This window comes from Glycine max, chromosome 9 (assembly GCF_000004515.6).
Source record: "Glycine max cultivar Williams 82 chromosome 9, Glycine_max_v4.0, whole genome shotgun sequence".
NCBI lineage: Eukaryota > Viridiplantae > Streptophyta > Magnoliopsida > Fabales > Fabaceae > Glycine > Glycine max.
This window is the reverse complement of record NC_038245.2, coordinates 11,939,022-11,958,642: the sequence shown is the minus strand read 5'-3', so window position 1 is coordinate 11,958,642 and position 19,621 is coordinate 11,939,022. Positions and strand designations below refer to the sequence as shown.

Here is a 19,621-nt window from a genome sequence, read left to right as displayed (position 1 = left end):
TTAGTGCCACATGGACTATCCAACGTGGCACTAAAGTATGACCATGACCACCCAGCCCCACTTTTATTTCCATTTCTCAGCAAACTCCAAAGTCTTCTTCACTTCCCTCTGCCTCTTTTGTTTTACACCGCTTTCCCTCTTCCTTTATCTTTTATTATTTTCTCTTTTTGATTATAGTCTTCTCCTTTATCTTTTATATAATCCCCTCTCTCTTTTGCAACCTGCAATGTTGTCATTCTCACATTTACTTATTCTAAAAAATAAAATCCTCCCACTTTATTTGACAATCAATCTAATTTTTATTCAAGAAAAAAAACCAAAAAGTGAAAGGAATTTCAAACAGTGTTGTCTGTAGACTTTGACAAAGTTTGAACTCATAACAACTACAAAAAACATTAATTTTTTAGTGTTTATTGTTTTTGTTTTGCATCAAATTTTTTATAGCTTTACATATTTTAAAAAAAATCAACTCATCCTCATTGTAACCATTTGCTAAAAATAAAACCACCATTACAATATGCAACCAAAGAGACAACAAACAAAGGGAAAAAATATAAGAAAAGGGGAAAACATTTGTCGCCAGAAAACTTCATGAGCCACCATCGCAGCCCTTTCTGGTCGCTTTGTGCGGCATCGACCTATTCTTTGTCTTTCACTCTCTCTCTACTTTCTTCTTTGTTTCCCTATCACTCACTCACTCACAGCGCTGCAAGTGCAATTGTCCTAACCAGATTTGTGACCATTACGAGGAGAAGATGATTCGAAAATGGTGTCCATCGCGTCTACTCTCACCCTTCCCTAAAATGGAAACCACCATGGAGGACGTGTGGTTGGATGTCATGTAGGAGAGGTCATGAACGTGGTGGTGGTGAACATTCTCAGCGGCAATTTCGAGGCAAAGAAGAGTGTAGAAGAAGGGATTGTGGTGGAGAGAATCTGAAAAAGAAGACGTAGAAATTGAAAGAGAGAGAGGGAGAAAGCTTTGCGATAAAAAAAAAGAGTGAATAGGCAAAGGGAAGTGAAGAAGACTTTGGAGTTTGCTGAGAAATGGAAATAAAAGTGGGGCTGGGTGGTCATGGTCATACTTTAGTGCCATGTTGGATAGTCCATATGGCTCTAAAATTGACAACAATGCACCTCACTAACGATGTTACTTTAAAATTTAACGGAATAACTATTTTGCAAAACTTATGCAAAGATAAGGACTATTTTTTACATTTAAAAAAGATAGGGACTAATGTGCAAAATGGCAACAAAGACAAGGACCAAAATGCATATTCACTCAAAAGAAAAACATAAATATTCATAGGAACTAAAACATAAATATTGTAATTTTGGTATAGATGCAAATAATTAATGAAACCTATTTTCAATGATTCTTGTTAGTTTCATTTTGTCATTTAGTTATCATTGTTTCTTCAATAATACTCCCTTTTTGGTTTTATTACTGTTAAATTTCAATTAGTATTATTGATATCATTTAGTGAAAATTAGTGAACTCAATAGATTCCATTGACCTTTGCATAAACATGGATTAGAGTTTCATGTGTTCACACCCATATAGTCACCAACACCATAGACTTAGCATTCTATTAAGCAAGTGACACTACTACCAAAAAAGCCTTCAACATCAATTCTGGAGAACTTTTAGCATTGGTTTAGAACCGGTGTTGAATCAACTGTTGTTCAAAGTGAGCAACTTTCAACAACGGATCAAAAACTAATGTTGAAAACACCTTTCTACATCAGTTGTAGCCACAACCGATGTAGAAATTAAGTGCATTTTTTAAAGATTTATTTTGTTTCACAATGAACCCAACCTACAAATTCAAAACAGACCCAAACACTTTCAACAAAAATATTTATTCTATGCATAAAAACTAATAAATGTACAAAACTATTAAAAGTATAGTTCTAAGTATGATATATATGCTTACACAAACAATTCTAGATAAGTCACTAATTACCTCTACTAGAATTTTGGAAAGAGTTAAAATGATAATATATAGAATAAAGTGGCTTGCTACTAAGTCATAGCATAACATATCTATAATCAATAAAAACTAGTGTAATAGTGACAAAATTTGGATAATAGATCTCTTTCAGCTCAATACCTAGAAGTATGTGGTTCTCCCTCTTAGTCATAAAGTCCAATCATCAGTATCTTAGGCTCGTCAAGAAAATTATACAAGTATCCATCCATTTTATATCTACCCGTGCTACAAATGCAGAATTATTTCAAGTTAGATAATATATATAACAACAACATTGGAGAAATTATGAAATTAAAAGTCCACAATTCCAAATACTAAGAAAGAAGTAGTAGGTTATGAGTTAAAATTTGATGAAAAAAAAAAAGCTAAGCATACATTGCTAAGAGTTTCTTTAATCCCTATCATTATATTTGGAAACATAAAGAAAAATTTAAGATGTTAGTACCTGTTTATTGCCTTTTGATCCTAGATTATTGAGTATACAGAGAAACACAAAATCACACAATAACTAATATTTCCTTACTTATATCAAGATCCCCAAAGCATTCAAACCCAACATAAGTCATGCATTAAAGGGGTAAAAAAATGAACATTCTTAAGTGAAAAATGATAAAAAAAAATGAAAAATCAATGTGAGACACTGAATTACAAATAAGTGAATTATAATATAAGATGGAACAAAAATGCCCAATTTTTTTTCAAATGACTACATAATATGGATAAACTTGAAATAGTCATTGAGGTATTGAACAAGATTTGAAGTGTCTACGAATATAACACACATACTATCAACATCAAATGTCAGCAAGACCACTTTTTGGTACTTGGGGTGGTGGAAGCCACCATCATTTGCTATGTTGTGCATTTGTGTCCCTCCCTTCTGCCTAGCTTCCTCCCTTTGCATACCAAAACTCCATATTGATCATTGAATTTAGTGCCTCCTGTCAACCAAAAATGATGTAGTAGCCTAGGAAGTCAGTTGAAACAAAGTTCCAAATTTTGATGACTAAAAGTATTCACAATGTGACATACAATAAGCTAATGAATAGTGTGTTAGTCAAAATATAAAACCTTTTTGAAATGAAAGATGTTATAATAAACAAATTTATAAAAACCTTCATCCAATGACTAAAGGTGGACTGTCGTACAATGAGGTTTAAAACTTGTCTTTCATTAAAAACCTTGTGTGCAGAGTGTGTCAATAATGGACAATGAAATACTTTAATAAGCTAATGAAGAGTAGTAAAAATACTTCATTTTATATTGGTTCACTCAACCTAAGTTATGCCTAGTTCTTCTTTACCGACCATTAAAGGATTCCACTAATCAAACTTGATTAAAACAAGTATTCTTTCCTGCCACTTATGACTAACAAGTACTCTCAAAGCCACTTCTGGCACAACCCTTAGACTCCCCCTAAATCTAAGAACACCCAAGTATTATTTTGTCACTAAGCCACTCTTGGATTTCACAAACAAAAGTTTGATACAAAATCAAAGATTCTTTACAACACTCGAAGAGTAGATATACAATAAGGTTCTTATCTTTCACTAATACTTTGTATACTACAAAGGATGAGCTCTCATAAGCTTAATGTGTTTCTTAACAAAATGTCTTTCTTTTCTCTCATTTCTTTATACACAACTCTTGTCTTTTTATGTGTTCATCAATGTTCTTCAATCTTTAATGTCATCTTTATAGGTAGAGAGACACTCATAATTATGGAGAGTATCTTTGGATTTAAATGTTATGATTGTTGTGCAAATTGATCTTATTTCCTAAAATAAGCAAATATTGTGCGTTTATGTCTAATATGATTAGGACTTTCCATATTTGTCATTCATAACTCAATATGACCATTATATGTATGAAAGGATATAACATATATGTTCCTTTTAAACAAAATCATATAAACTGGAATAAATTGATAATTCAAATAGAGTGATTTATTCCAATCGTTGTTTGGATGGATTGGACAAATACTTTCTGCTTCCAGTAGAGGAGGTATCCATTAATGGATAAGTCTCACTTGGTGTTGCTTCCAGTCATCAAACCTGTTGACTTACACGTAATAAGGTGGTTAACACAAATTTATATTTTTGTTTTCATCAAAACCATAAGAGATGTCTAGGTTGTCTAGTGATGGATCGTCTAGTGTCTAACATAAAGTCCAACTTCTGAAGTGTTGGAAGATTCATGTGGATGTCTGCATGAGATTTTAGGGTCATTTTTTGTTTGAAGTAGATGACTCTCTTATTTTATTGCAATTTGATGTTTAAAATAGTCCACCCTTTCATATCATATCTCAAATGAACAATACCTTAAAAATCCCACCATTGGAACTGTTTTGCTTAGTAGGAACTAGCTTGACCATATAGTTGGTAGGAGACAATAACCAGCCCATTTCTCTTCCTTTCTTCATATAGTGTTCCAACTTTCACAGATCATTAAGTACTTAGTTTCCTTAAAAATAAAACCAGAAGAAAAAAAAAAGAAATAAATAAGAAACGACCATTTACTCTTGCAAGTGAAATTTTATAATTGTATAAAAGGTTTAAAATAGTAACATAAAAGAATTACAAGTAATTCCTTTTCTATGATAAAATTCATCACTTTCATTTAATTTTCAAAGGAACCAAAACCAGATAGTAGTAAAATGGAGTTAGAGCTAATCTCCTAGATTTGTGATGGCATTAGACAATGTTTGTTGAGAATTGAAAGTGAGACAAGAAGCAAGGTAGGGAAGGAGATAAAGAGTACTAACATGTATAACTTTTCCTAAATTGGAAAACTTTAGGGGTAGATAAATAGTCATTGGCTCGATTTTGACCACAAAATCCCCAAAATCAATTGAGGCTTCCCCAACAATGCCAAATCTTGAGGACCCTACAAGAGCCCACAAAGATTAGACTTTGAAACCAACATTCTAATTGAGTAAAGGATAGTGTGGAATTACAACTGTTGCACCAAAGATACCATTATTGAATTCTTTTTCATCTTCGACATCTGATAAAAAAAAAAGAGACACATAGAACAAGGTAAAAAACACTATCTACAGAATCTGTACATTGGTTTTTGTATATGATAAATTGATACTTCCCCTCACTACATAAACTGTCAAACTCTTCTACTAAAACAAATATGCCATACTGTGTAAGTTTTAAACTAGGCTAGACCCTATTTTTAGATTTAGTAGTAACTAAACTCTGAGGATTTGTTCTTGTATTTGTCTTACTCACCTGTCTAAGTTGCCTGAAATTCCAATTTGAATAGAGCTTTGATTTTGTTCTTCTTTCCCAATGACTTGAACATGTTTAGGGTCATAACACATGAGACTCAAATCATAAGATCTAAAAAAAATTAGATATATACAACTTCATCCATTTTTTTGGGGGAGGGGGGATGTTACAGACTAATTAAAATATGTGAACACCATAAAATATGGTCCTTTTAGTTGCACAAAAACTGGTCTTCTCAAATGTGGTAGGCATAAAACTATAAAAGAATAATAATAACAATATAAGATTAGTATATAAAATAATTGACATTGTACCCAAAGAAAAAAAAAATGACTTCAGGTATCTAAGCAAACAACTAGTGTGGTCCAAAGGCAGAGAATACGTAGGCCGATAGAATGAGAAGTAACAACATAGTCCACATATCTCCATACAAATTTAAGTGTTGGTACAATAGCAGTGAAATTTATAAGTTCTTTTATATATAAAAGTGGTAGCCATAAATTAGAACATAAGACACTTTCTTTCTTACCTTTTCTTTATTGTAATAAAAAAAAGATATGCAAAAATCCCTTCTCTAACTTTCTACCTAAATTTCTTATCTTGATTACTTGTCCATAGCATTGCACTACAACTCACTTTCTTCCTACCACACTAGTGCTACAAATGTTCTCCCTTAACTCAAACTTTCAATTTTGCATCATAATAATGATAATAGTAAAATTAAAGTTGAATTACTTGTTCAAAAGTGACCACAAATCATGGATTACCGAAGGTAATAATGATGGCTTAAGGCTTCTCTTTGACACAAAAAAGTTGAGTACTTTTTGAGAGTTCCCATTCTTCAAGTCCTTTATCATCCATTTCCATTGTCAAACATTTTGAAGAGAATGATCCAAAAGCATATGGGGAGTTCACCATTTTTTTTAATTGCTTATCGCAATAATACTTCTCCTGGCCCTCATAGAGGCCACTAGTTGTAGAGTGATGCATTATTTAGAAAAATTGATGTCACATGTGGCTTGGGTTCATGATGGAAGCGTAAGATGCTCCAATCTGGATATGGATCATGAGGGTTAAAGAGCACAACAATGGAGGTCATTATCAGCATCATACCAAGAGGCAAAGCATGACAAAAAGCAAAAAGAGATGACAACAACAATGACGATGGCAAAGCAAAGCGTGACCATGAAGCAAAGCAAATGGTGACAATGAGGGTTGGGCCAAGAAGAAGAAGATGAAGAGAAGAAAGTCTTCAATATAATGTTCATAATGAGTCTTCAATGGTTTCAACGAGAAACGAGTTTGAGAAGAGAGTGACAACGAGAGGGTGATGAAGAGGAAGAGTTTCAACGAGGAACAAGTGAGAGAAATGTGAAGCAAAGAGGTTTGTGCATAATTGTAGATAAAGCACAACGTTAGTTTTTTAATAACCATTGTTAACGCACATCAACCAACATCAATTTTGATCAAAACCAATGTTAACAAGCAAAAAATAAGATCAATTTTGATCAAAATCAATGTTAAAAGATAGGCACCACATCGGTTTTCACAAGATGTTAACAAAGTCCTTTTATTTACAAAAATGTCATCGTGTTTTTGTTAACATCAATGTTAAAAGTATATTTTTTAGTGGTGTGAAATGCGACACAAAGGCTAAACTAAGACAGAACAAAGAAACTGAATGTGGGCTCTTTTCCAAACAAATTATTAAGTAGCATAACATGAAGAGAAAAATTATTAAGTAGCATAGCATAAAGGTCGAATTTTTTGCTTGGCACAATGGCAAAAACTTCTAGTCTCTAGTATGAAAGCAAAATCCACAAAAAATGGAGGATTACCAATTCGCAATGTTGAAGGTGGCCATAGAAGCAACGACATAAGAGAGAAAGAGCCTTGAGTGATGCCGACGATGGCTACAAAAGCAGCGACACTGGAGAGAGAGAGAGAGAGAGAGAGAGAGAGAGAGAGAAAGAAAGAGAGAGAGAGCCTTGAGCGATGCCAACGGTAGCTACAAAAGCGATGACACTGAAGAGAGATCCTTGAGCGACGCCGATAGTGGCTATAGAAGTGGCGACACCAAATAGATAGCCTCAATGCAGACAATGGAAGGGCAACACTGGAGACAGAGAGAGCTACGATGACACTAGAGAGATAGCTTCACTGATGATGGAAGGGCAACACGAGAGAGAGAGAGAGAGAGAGAGAGAGAGAAAAGGCTTAAGCAATGAGTGACAATGAACGAGTGAATGTCTGAATGAGTATAAGTGTATAACTATCCAAATAGCTATAACTGAGTAAGTTACTAAGTGCCTTGACTATCCGAATAGTGATAACTACCTCACAAAACTAGTTTAGCTAACTAAACCGGTTTTAAACAGTGTTCAGTTTGGATTTTAAAAATCTGGTTTGGGTTTTTTTCTGGATCAATTCCGTTCAATTATATTATAAATTCGAGCGGTTCAATTATCTTCCACAAGCCTAACCATCAGTGTTGAGTTTAAACAATGAATTTCCCGGAGCAAGCCATCGAACCATCCTTTGCGGTTTGGAGATAGATGATTGGGGAACATTCGGGAAATAGTATCGGTAAGAGCAAAAATTCTGTTGCGAAGAACCAAATGAGGCAAGGAAGTTGGACGAAAAAATTTTCTCGTTCCTAGCCTTCCAAATCCACCAAACTGTTTCTGCAAAGAGAGAGCCATTCACCGAGGTTGCATGCTTTTTAATCCAAATGCCACTCTCAGCCTCTGGTGGGTTGTCAAAAACGTCCAGTTACACTAAATCCTAGATGGCTTTCGATTTAGGGAAATCTCGTAGAAGATGGAGAATGGATTTGTTAGATTTCAACTTAAAATCAATTGGCCCTAAGTGAAGTTATCCAACAGATATATAAGCTGCACCCCAAGGACTGAGGCAGGCGATGTGGAACTTCCTAACATCCCCCCTCCACAGATGCCGCCGATATGGCGGAGAGAGCCGCCGACATGGCGGAGAAAACTAAGACGGGCTATAGGCTCTGATACCATGTTAGATTTCATCTTAAAACCAATTGATACTAAGTGAAGTTGTCCAATAAATATATAAGCTGCACCCCAAGAACTGAGGCAGGCGATGTGGGACTTCCTAATATCCCCCCTCCATAGATGCCGCCGATATAGGCAAGAACTAAGATGAGCCGCCGATATAGGCGAAAACTAAGAGGATTCTTCCTGGCTGCTACACCTGAAATAAAGAGAGTCAAAGGCAACATGGCGATTAGTTCGAAACAGATTTGTTGGGATGCTTCGATGATCAACAAGCCAAACAAAGTGTTTGATATTTTCTGGAATTTGGAGTGGCCAAACCCAACAACCTCTCCCTTCTCATTAACCAGAGTGAATTCATGAGCTCTAGAAAGCCATCTGTAAGCAAACAAGGCAGTGTAGATGCCATCAGGTGTATGGCCCTAAACAACAAGATCAGGTGTTTCATCGTTAATAAGTAGACCCTCCACTTCCAAGAGCAAACCCCATCTCTTCAAATGTCTTTGGTGTTGACATTGACATTCACAATGTTGATATCATTGAAAAGATGACAAACAATTCCTTTAGATGGCCATCGATCATGCCATAGAGACACCATTCCTTGTCCTACTTTTTCTTTCCTATTAATAATGTTTTTTCATTTTTATTATCCCTGCTTGTGGCAGCTTCATGGTTCTTATTTTAATTTTCATCCATTATAAAAAAAAAATAACAATGTAAAACTTCTTTATATTATTCTATAGAAGAAAAATATCCTTCTTCTTATATTAATAGTGTATAATTTTTTTTGACATAATTAGTGTATAAGTTATGTATTTTAAATATATAGTAAAAAAATAGAAATATTACGTGTAACGTGCTGATATCATATTATAGACACAATGAAGGACAAGTTGAGATAGTCAATTGACTCACTGTTTAAAAGGCAAGTGGTTAACATGCGTCATGACGCTAGAGATAATAAAAGAACAAATTTCATAGTATTATCGAGAAATGAATCTGGAAAAAACATTTCTTTTTACGACGGTCATTTTATTATATAAAAGAAAACAAAAACCACAACAATACCTAAAACAAACACATTCGTGCATTGGTTCACCTCTACTTTTCCTCTTCCAACACAAACACTTTCCGTTTCGTTTTTTTTTTCTTCAGATTCAAACCAAACCAGAGCAAACCAAAAAAGGAAAAGAAAAATCCCAAAATCCACAACGTTACTTCCTTTCCTTATTAGCGAGAGGAAAAAAAATTAATTTAAAAGGCTTCTTGTTAATTTCCCTGGAAACTTCATTTTATTTTCCTCTTTTCTCTTCTTCGCGCTCGTTCGTTCGTTCCTCTGATTATTATTCATCGATCAGAATTGATGATGGAGTCCTCCTTCGATCCAACGGTCAACGGCTCACCACACCTATCCCTTTTCAACGGCCACGATTGAATCGGCGAGATCCGTCGGTCAACGGTCTCTTCTAAGGCGCGGTTAGGTTAGGAAAGAGAAAGAGAAAGAAAATGAAGGTGGCAAAGTCGCGTGTGTGGCAGCCACTGAAGAAGAAGAGGAGCTAATATTTAATTTTATATATTATAGAGAGAGAAAGAGAGAAGAGAGAGAGAGAAAGGGAAGGGAGAGAGATGACGTCACGATCGGGGCAGGGGAGCAGCGGCGGAGGGAGCAGCAGGACCCGTGTGGGGAAGTACGAGCTGGGTCGGACGCTGGGCGAGGGCAATTTCGCCAAGGTGAAATTCGCGAGGCACGTGGAAACTAGAGAGAACGTCGCCATCAAGATTCTCGACAAGGAGAAACTACTCAAACACAAAATGATTGCGCAGGTAATTTCATTTCTCTTTTTTCGATCTTTTTATTATTATTAAAGAAATAAGAAGTGTTTTGTGTTTAGCTATTTTTTAAAAACAAATAATAATAATAAAAAAGAAATAGTGTAGGTTAATTTTTTTAACAAACAAATGTTAGGTGTGGCTGTTAATTATTTCAGAATGATTTAGGTCATGTTATGTGTGGTTATTAATTTTTGATTTTTTTTGTTTTAAAATGTAATTTCAAAACAAAAACATATTAAAAAAAAAGGCGAAATTAGGTCAAATATTTCAAAATTGAAAACCAAAAAGCATTCTGATCAAGGCTTGTTAATGATTAATTTTTTGTTAGTAGATGAATTAAATCTGACATCTTTTCCTTTTTTTTTTTACCATTCAACAAAGCTTGCATTGTAACACCAAAATCGATATTAGTTAAATAATAGCGAGACCAACCTTGTAACACCAAAATCGATATTAGTTAAATAATAGTGAGTGGGGTGTAATAAGAATGTGTTTGATTGAGACATGGAAATAGAAAAAGAGAATATGTAAATAGATGAGAAATAATTTGAATTAAATCCAATCTTTTCTCTATTTCTCTTCTTTTCCTGTGCCAAAAACACTCTAAAAGAGTGTTTACATGTGTAAGTGATTTGGAAAGTGTAATCATAGGAAAATAGAGCAAGATAGAGAAAAAAGAAAAAGGGAACTATAAGATTGGTGCGATGATTGAAGAAAGAAGAGAGTGATCGGGAGTTTGAATTTCTCCTATTAATAAAATTAATAATTAATATTTATCAACAAAAAAGATTAAAAAACTAAATAAATAAGACAATAGAAGAGAAATAATGAAAGATAAGATAGCAGTATGGATTACGTTATAGGGAATTATTATTATCATAATAAGAAGGATAAAATATGATACAAAAGTGTATGTACAAAAACCTCATATTCTCTTTATAATTTATTAGCAGTAGCAGAAGAAGAAGGCTCTTATTATTGTTTAGAAATTGGGTAAATTAAAGGTTTTGCACTGAAAATTATGCTGGTTGTATCAATAAAAGTTTCTTATAAAAATTTGTGGGTTTAATTTACTCTATTATTCTAAACCAGATGTCAGAACGTGTAAAAGCCAGTACTTAAGACTACCAGGGTTAACGATGCAGCCAGACCACTCTGATGACATTGATATTTAATGTTAATTAATTTAATCTCGAGACACCGGGGCAGCAGAAAGGAGAGTGCATATATAAATATAAGTTAAATTTTTAAAACAATTATAGTTTTAATTCTTTATCAGTGTTTTATGCGTGCTTGTTGTTGTTATTTTTTTGTTTTGGGGTTAATGAGTGCGTATTAATATAATATGGATGAGGTCATTCTGCGGAATATGAATTGTCTTTTTGTGGGTTTTTATTTGTTTGTTGGAAACCGCAAAAGCGTTCACGCGTTTGTGGAGTCTTTGTTTTCTTACACCGTAAGAAATTAAGTTAATATATGTTGAAGTCAAATCAGCAGATGTTGAGTTTGCAAGCTTATGTGTAAAGTGAAGTTTGTCGTCTTCTGAGCGCGTTAGAGTTTCTATGCTTTGACTTATATGGATACTGTTGTCTTTTTTTTATTGGTACAGTGTTCTGTCTTTGAATATGGAGAACCAAACAAACACAATAAGTAGATATACCATATACGTACACCAATACATAGAGAGCTTATTTGTTTGTAAAACGGGTAGAATTGATTTTTATAAAATTAAATAAAATTGGGATATTTGTCTAAATTAATGAGCCATAGATTTACATTGAAATGATTTTATTGAAAACTAGGAGAAACTAGGGTATATAGTCAATTTTATTGGATTTGTTTATTTTTGTGTAAAGATGAAAGAGGGGGAAAGAACAGTTTGAGAGGGAAAATCTATGAACAAAAGACATGAAAAAGTGAAGACGGCAGCGAGAAGAAAAATATTTTAAAAGAATGAGAGGTGTAATAAGATATTTGTACAATTTGGAATGTCTAAAAATGAAGACTCCTACTGTCCTACAAAAAAAGTCAAACAGGTTTAGGTGTAAAACCATTAAAAAGGCACACCCTAAAAATGTGAATGAAGCATTGTGCTCCAATCACAGACACCAAAGCATTGCATAAGCTGCGCATAGTCACCAAATTTAGTGTTCTTATTTATTGTAAGACCTTTATATAACCACAAATAAGGTTCTTCCTCACATCCACTGATCCATTATAAAGCACAATATAAACAGTTCACTGTTTCTGAAATCTGAACTACTTCTACTCAGTACACATGTCACATATTGGTGAGGGGCCTAGAAATTTGCATTCTGCCACAAGTTATTTGCGATGATTCTGCTACTAAGTACATTTTCCAAACAGTGGATTCAAACTTAGAAGAAGCTTTGGATTTTTAATGTGCTTGTTGTAAATAAGGAACAGTTAATGGTTTCTCAAAGTAAGCTAAAAACTGAAAGAAGAATTTCCAGAGTCCTAACTGTCCTGTCTAAAGTTGGTTTACAGATTACTGTAGAATCAGGTAGTGACAAAAGGCACAGTAACTCACTAGTGTCTCCATCAATTATTAATTATGTTTTATTTAATCCTGATTAGTTTTATAAAGCATTTGTTTAGTTTATTATGCGATATGCCTCATATTCTTATTAATAAGAAAATTATTAATAGTATAGCTTGCTTTACTATTGTTTTTTAAGTGTTGTGGTAACTGGTAACTGGTAACATATATTAAGACCAATGATTTGATTTTTATACTGTGTTTAGTGGGATATTGAAAAACAAAATCGTGGAGTTAAATTTTCACTAACATTGTTGGTGAGTCTCTCCACAGTTAAGCATGAGTAGCATGTCCATACTAGATCCTGTGTAAACAACTTATCTTCTGCTATACTTTTTAGTGTTTTCTATGAAGCATGGATACTCTAGTCTTTCCTGATATTTTCTGTTCATTGATATGCAGATAAAACGAGAAATATCAACAATGAAACTGATTAGACACCCAAATGTCATACGCATGTATGAGGTTAGAAGGCAGTAAATGATTGTTTTTAAGTACTTTACATTTTGTATCTTTCAGTCTTTCCTAACTGCTTTGTAAATGACTAATCCTTGTGTAGGTAATGGCTAGCAAAACAAAGATATACATTGTATTGGAATTTGTGACTGGTGGGGAGCTGTTTGATAAAATTGTAAGGCAGTTTTTATCTTTTCCATGTTCTTCTGAAAATCAGAGTCCTGTTTATTAGCTTGGTCTTTATATAACTCTTCTATTTTGGTGATTTTATTGCTATTAACTTGAGCCAGGCACGCAGTGGGAGGTTGAAAGAAGATGAAGCAAGAAAATACTTTCAACAGCTTATATGTGCTGTGGATTACTGTCATAGTAGAGGTGTTTTCCATAGAGACTTAAAGGTGTGTACCACTTGCACCATTCACATTTTTCCTTTGTTTCCCTTTTCAAAGAGAGAGTGCTGGTGTAGGGCTCAAATTAAAGGTTTCTGAACATTTAGTAATGCATTCTCAGTGAAAGAATATATTCTTAAAGAGGAAACGTATATACTTAATCACGTGTGTGTGTGTGTGAGTGAGAGACAGAAGGGAAAAGAATAAAAGTTTAACGAGCTCCTTTGTTTTATCTACTAAAGCCTGAGAATTTATTGCTGGATGCTAATGGAGTGCTTAAAGTATCAGATTTTGGATTGAGTGCATTGCCTCAACAAGTTCGGGTGAGTATGTTGACTTGATTCTAAAAAAAGAGGAAATATGATCATGTCCAATTGGCAACTGATTATCCTATTGTTAATAGGAAGATGGACTACTTCACACAACATGCGGTACGCCGAATTATGTTGCTCCAGAGGTATATTAGCTTTTGATGCTTGTTACTATAACTTTTTATCTCATGAACCTTTTATTTTTCTTTTTATCACTACTTCCTTATCATCTAGGTGATTAACAACAAAGGTTATGACGGTGCAAAGGCAGATTTATGGTCATGTGGTGTTATTCTCTTTGTTTTAATGGCTGGCTATTTGCCCTTTGAAGAAACCAATCTATCAGCTTTATATAAAAAGGTGAACTTTACTACAAGTCTATTTCTTTATGTTCACATGATTGAATTCGGTTCACATTATTCTGCTGTAGCTGTTGGAGAGCATTACAACTTGATCTTCTCAAACATTTATTATCGTTATGATCAGTCGATTAGAATCAATAAGAATTGAAGCAGTGCATTAATTAATTATTAAAGGATTCTCATCAATGCATGCATGCTAATTATTTTTGTTTGATATGTGTGTTTGTTATATGTCAATACGGAAAGATGCTACATTATAGAGAGATAGAAATATTCCATTACAAGAAATTAGTGATTTAATTGATTGTTTGTATCTTAATTTCCTTATTTGCTTATAAACAGAGAGCATGTGGGTATTACACACAACATTCAGATATATCATTTTTATAATTTTATTTTATTTTCTTTGTTAAACTAGGTAGTCTTTATGAATTAGATAATAAGCATAAATGAAGCTGTCTACAAAATTCAGCTTATTGACTTTTGTGAATCAAAATGACCTTTAGCATATTTTGCTTCTCGCAATGCATTGTATTTTGTTAACACCAACTACCAGTGCCACTATGATACCCTACTCCCTGCGGAGAGGAGTTAAGTTACATGTTTCTGTGGAAATTGCTAAGTTGAAGCCTGATATGACAAAAATTGAAGTAATTGGTGCATTTTTTCCTTCATTACAGTCCATATTTTCTGTTTCATGATAGGTGCTGCCTTCTGTGTTTCTTTTTCCTTTCCCTATTTTGGTTGACAGATTTTCAAGGCCGAGTTCACATGTCCTCCGTGGTTCTCTTCAAGTGCAAAGAAGCTAATCAACAAAATCCTTGATCCCAATCCTGCCACTGTATGACCTTGTGTTTTCTTTGTTTAATTTTATTCTACTCCACTACTAATCTGGTGTTTAATAAATACTCTTATTTTTACCTCCATTTCACCAAATATGTAAACAACCTGTATCTCCTTTTCTTTTAATAATATGAAACAGCGGATTACATTTGCTGAGGTCATTGAGAATGACTGGTTCAAGAAGGGATATAAGCCTCCCGTATTTGAACAGGCTAATGTTAGTCTTGATGATTTAGATTCTATTTTCAGTGATTCTACGGTAAGCTTTTGATTTTTCTGTTAATATTGACTAAATTTTGTTCATCACAGCTTTGGACTCTAACCTCTATCTCAATGTTCACTGTGTTTGGTACACAGGATTCACAAAATCTTGTTGTAGAGAGGCGTGAAGAGGGACCTATGGCACCTGTGGCACCTGTGACTATGAATGCCTTTGAGCTTATCTCTAAATCTCAGGGCCTCAATCTTAGTAGTCTTTTTGAGAAGCAAATGGTACGTGTCTTTATAAGAAAATGAGTTGTATACTTTTCTCTTATTAGAGCTTGGCATCCTAGAAATTTAACATGGAAAGGGTTAAGGAAATGAAAAAAAAAATGTCAGTTGTGAGGACTTATCAAATTATATTGTGATCACACAAGTACTATTTTCTTTTATTATTTCACAGACAAAAAAAAAACTATTTTCTTTTATTTTCATTTTTCATTTTCCCTTTTCACACAATCATGTTTTTTTATTTGTTGATTTACAATTTGCATGAATTAAGAATGCAATTCTTGAATATAATGGTTAAAGTTAGTTGATTTTTTTTTTTTTTGACAACTAGGGACTAGTTAAAAGGGAAACACGATTTACATCCAAATGTTCAGCAGATGAAATAATTTCAAAAATAGAGAAAGCTGCAGGACCCCTGGGTTTTGATGTTAAGAAGAACAACTGTAAGGTAAAAAAATCTATACTATATAACTTGTCTTTTTGGTTAATAACTCAATATACATATCCAGGCTAATTTCTAGCAATAATAACTTGGCAATAAGTTTCTAATTCTAATTGCATATCTTATTCTGCACTTCAGTTAAAGATTCAAGGTGAAAAGACAGGACGGAAAGGTCATCTATCTGTAGCCACTGAGGTATATGTTTTCAAAGTTTATTTGTATTAAGGACTTGGGACTATTTTCTAATGCTTGAAGTGTTGCTTTCCAGATCTTAGAGGTGGCCCCTTCACTATACATGGTTGAGCTGCGAAAGTCTGAAGGAGATACTCTCGAATTTCACAAGGTAAGTTTAATGCACAAACTAATATGTTTGTATTTGTACATGAGAGTGAAATTAATACCTCTACATTATCACTACTTGTCTTTTGGTTTCAAGAGTAGCCTGCCATGGACTATCCTAGTTTCCCACATATGAATCGTGTCACTGCTTTCACCAGTTAGTCGATCTGTCAGCTATTATAGCAAGATAAATGTTGGCAACATACTCTTACTATTGGTCTATTATTGGCTTAAATTTTGTAGTTTTTAATAAATTTTAACCAATAATAAAGTGTGTTATTAGTACTCGTATAGCAATAATGCTAATAAATATAAAAACTCCTTTTCCACACGTGTTCTTGCTTAACATTTTTTTCCTTTTCATTAGCTCGCTTGGACTAAGTTCTCTTTCTTTGCAGTTCTACAAAAATCTTGCTACTGGGCTGAAGGATATTGTTTGGAAAGCCGAGCCTATCGATGAAGAAAAAGATGGTTAGTTTTCTATCAATCAATCCTGCTATTTGAATTGGCAAAGTAAGGATGTTAGCAATTTAACAATTTATTAGTGGTGGTGTTATGTTGATTTGAACGTTTTTGTACCCTTTTCGATGGTTTTAACAACGTTTGGTAATTACTTGTTATGTTTCATAAATATTATGTTTGGTTTCATAAATATTATTAATTCATTATGTTTCAAATGGTGGGAGGAGTTTAATTGCTGATCAGTGATTATTTTTTATCGGCTATTACTTGTTAGTGTTACCAAAAGGATAGTACGAAGTTTCTTCGGTACTAGAGTTTCTAAAAAGGGTTCATTTGGCATTACTTATAGAACAATAGTATTATTTAAGAATTTAATTATACAAGGAGCGAGATACATTAAAAGATAAGTAGATAATGGATAGTGGCTGCCGTAAAATAATTTTTTAATTTTCGACAATGTTTATTGAGGTTGAAGCTTCTGCGATGAGATTCCCGCATGTTTATTGAGGTTTGATCCCTATATCAAATGGGCCAGGATCAAACAATTATAGGGTTGGACCCATGCTTTTGTCCAAATGAAGGTTCCAAGGTGGTTTTGGAACATTAGGAAACTACTATACAATTGTTTTGGTTGATCAAAATATATGAAAGTACAAACCAATATATTGTTGATATGAGTGAAACTGGATTCAGATTCTTTAACTAATGTTTCCGGTTCAAGTTTTGTTGATGAAAGAACATGATTAAAAGGTAAGATTTTACTAAAAGTGATTAATCAAATTCTTCAGTAAAAAATAATCATAATCATGTTTTACATCAATGTTATTCTGACTAAAAAAATGGATGAAAGGGTTTTAAAAAGTATACTAAAAAATTTCTTTGGGTTTTCCGGTTCAACAACTTAACCTACGGTTTAATTACTGACTAGTAGATCTGATCTTGTGATGAGGTCGATTTCTGATTAGGAGTTATACAACTATGCTTTATAGTAGTAGTTTTCAGTAATGTTTTTTTCCCATTAATTTGGAGATGTAACGTTATATCGCTTTCAATTTCAATGTACAGGTGCCAATCCATCGAAATAATTGTTATCCAAATTTCCATCTCCGTACGAAGTACAGTCACTAGTTGTGTTGTTATTCAGATTGGGCAATGGAGCAGTTAAAAAAAAAAAAAAAGAGTGGGTATTGGAGGATTCTGTCATGGACTTTTTTCCTCATCCGTATATGAAAACTTGCTTATATTTGAACTGTATATCAATAACTTTTAATTTTTGTGCTGTAACAAACTTTGCAAGTGCAAAAGGGAAAACTGTGCTAGCTAAAGATTTCTAGCATTTGTTTGCATGACCAGTTTTTTTATGATAGTTTGCTTTTATTTGAACTGTATACCAATATCTTTTTCATTTTTGTGCTGTCACAAACTTAACAAATGCAAGTGTGAAAATCAGGCCAGCTAAAGATTTCTAGCATGTTTGCATGACCAGTTGCTTGTGTAAACGACTTAAGTAGTTTTAATCGATTCTTTTTTCTTTTTGTTATTCTATTAGAAACAAAGTCAATTCCATATAATCCGTTCTTCTTAAAAGATAAAATTTAGATCAAAGTTTCTAATATTCTTATCAGTAAGTTTTTAAATAAAATGGTGGCGTGAAGTTTTTTCATTGTTAAATATCGTTAAATAGCCTCCATTAAGTATATAATGCAGATTTAAATGAATCTTTTGAAAATAGTTATAATTTTTTTGTGAATAGTTATCATTTAATTTAAAAACTTGATGATTTGGAATATTCACCTTGTTTCATTATAATTGTTGTCCTAATTTTTTTACATAAATTAAAAAAATCAATAAATAGATAACAATTTTACAAAATTAATTTTATCATCATTAATTTATTTTAATTTTATTATTCATCATTAATATTATAATAAATATAAGTAAAAAAAATTAATATTACACTGAAAAACTAAAATGATAATTATGTTAGGATTTATTTTTTCTTCTTAAACATCGATTATTATGGAATGAATTATAAATTTAATCTAAGTTAGGACCTTTCTTAAAGAGCATACATAGATGTGAAAAATACAAATTATGCCCCGCCAATTCATTTTAGAAAACCAAACGATTTAAAGTTAGCATGTAGTTTGTAGAGATTGATGTTTTCAGAAACTTTGAACACAAATCAAAACCATAAGCAGAAATTTATAAAGACATAAGGGTAATAAGCATTTTTACCCTTTTAAATATCACTTTATCGGTACTTTTTTACTCTTATACATCAAACTAGAGAACAACATGTGCAAGAAGTGTTTTGCCCAAGGAAAAAACAGAGAAGAAAATATTTGAGAGAGGAAAATGAAAAAAATAGACCTCATTGCTCCCATGATTGACACTTGGCAAAACAAATTGGTTGCCGGACAGTTTTAATATATGTTTTGATTATACAAAATACACAATAATTTAACTACAACAAAATTATGTGCGCATACTTTTTGTTGTAAAAATATATTTGGGAAAGGATGGAGTGAGGGCGTTTGCTTGGGAAAAGGAATAGCGAGCTTCTGTATTGGGAAGTTGAGGGTGGGAGCGGACATGGAAGCCATGAGAGAAACAAATACATTATGAAACTAATTTCTGGAAAATTTAGTTTCGGAAATTAAGTTTCCAAGAAATGTACCAAAAGTACATAAGGAGTTGTATCTAAGTTTTGTCCATTTAACAATTGCCTTAGTATAAATCAAAGTGGAATTATTAATATTGGATTAGTTTGGTTTGAATTTTGGAAAACAAGTTCAACCAATTTGATTAAGATTGACTTGATTTGGTTTCACTATTAAAAAAAGTTCCTTTTACGTTGCTATATCCATGCCGGT

General features: G+C 33.1%; 1 protein-coding gene across 1 annotated transcript; it reads left to right on the top strand.

Moving 5' to 3' along the window:
• Positions 1-9,313: 9,313 nt before the first annotated feature.
• LOC100788746 (CBL-interacting serine/threonine-protein kinase 23) lies at positions 9,314-18,091 on the top strand. Its single transcript, XM_003533802.5, has 15 exons — positions 9,314-10,080; positions 13,052-13,114; positions 13,209-13,280; positions 13,396-13,503; positions 13,737-13,817; positions 13,898-13,951; positions 14,040-14,165; positions 14,919-15,008; positions 15,150-15,269; positions 15,368-15,502; positions 15,834-15,950; positions 16,083-16,139; positions 16,213-16,287; positions 16,682-16,754; positions 17,811-18,091. The coding sequence occupies exons 1-15, from the start codon at positions 9,883-9,885 to the stop codon at positions 17,828-17,830; spliced, it is 1,389 nt and encodes a 462-aa protein (XP_003533850.1). The 5' UTR covers positions 9,314-9,882; the 3' UTR covers positions 17,831-18,091.
• The last annotated feature ends 1,530 nt before the right edge of the window (positions 18,092-19,621 follow it).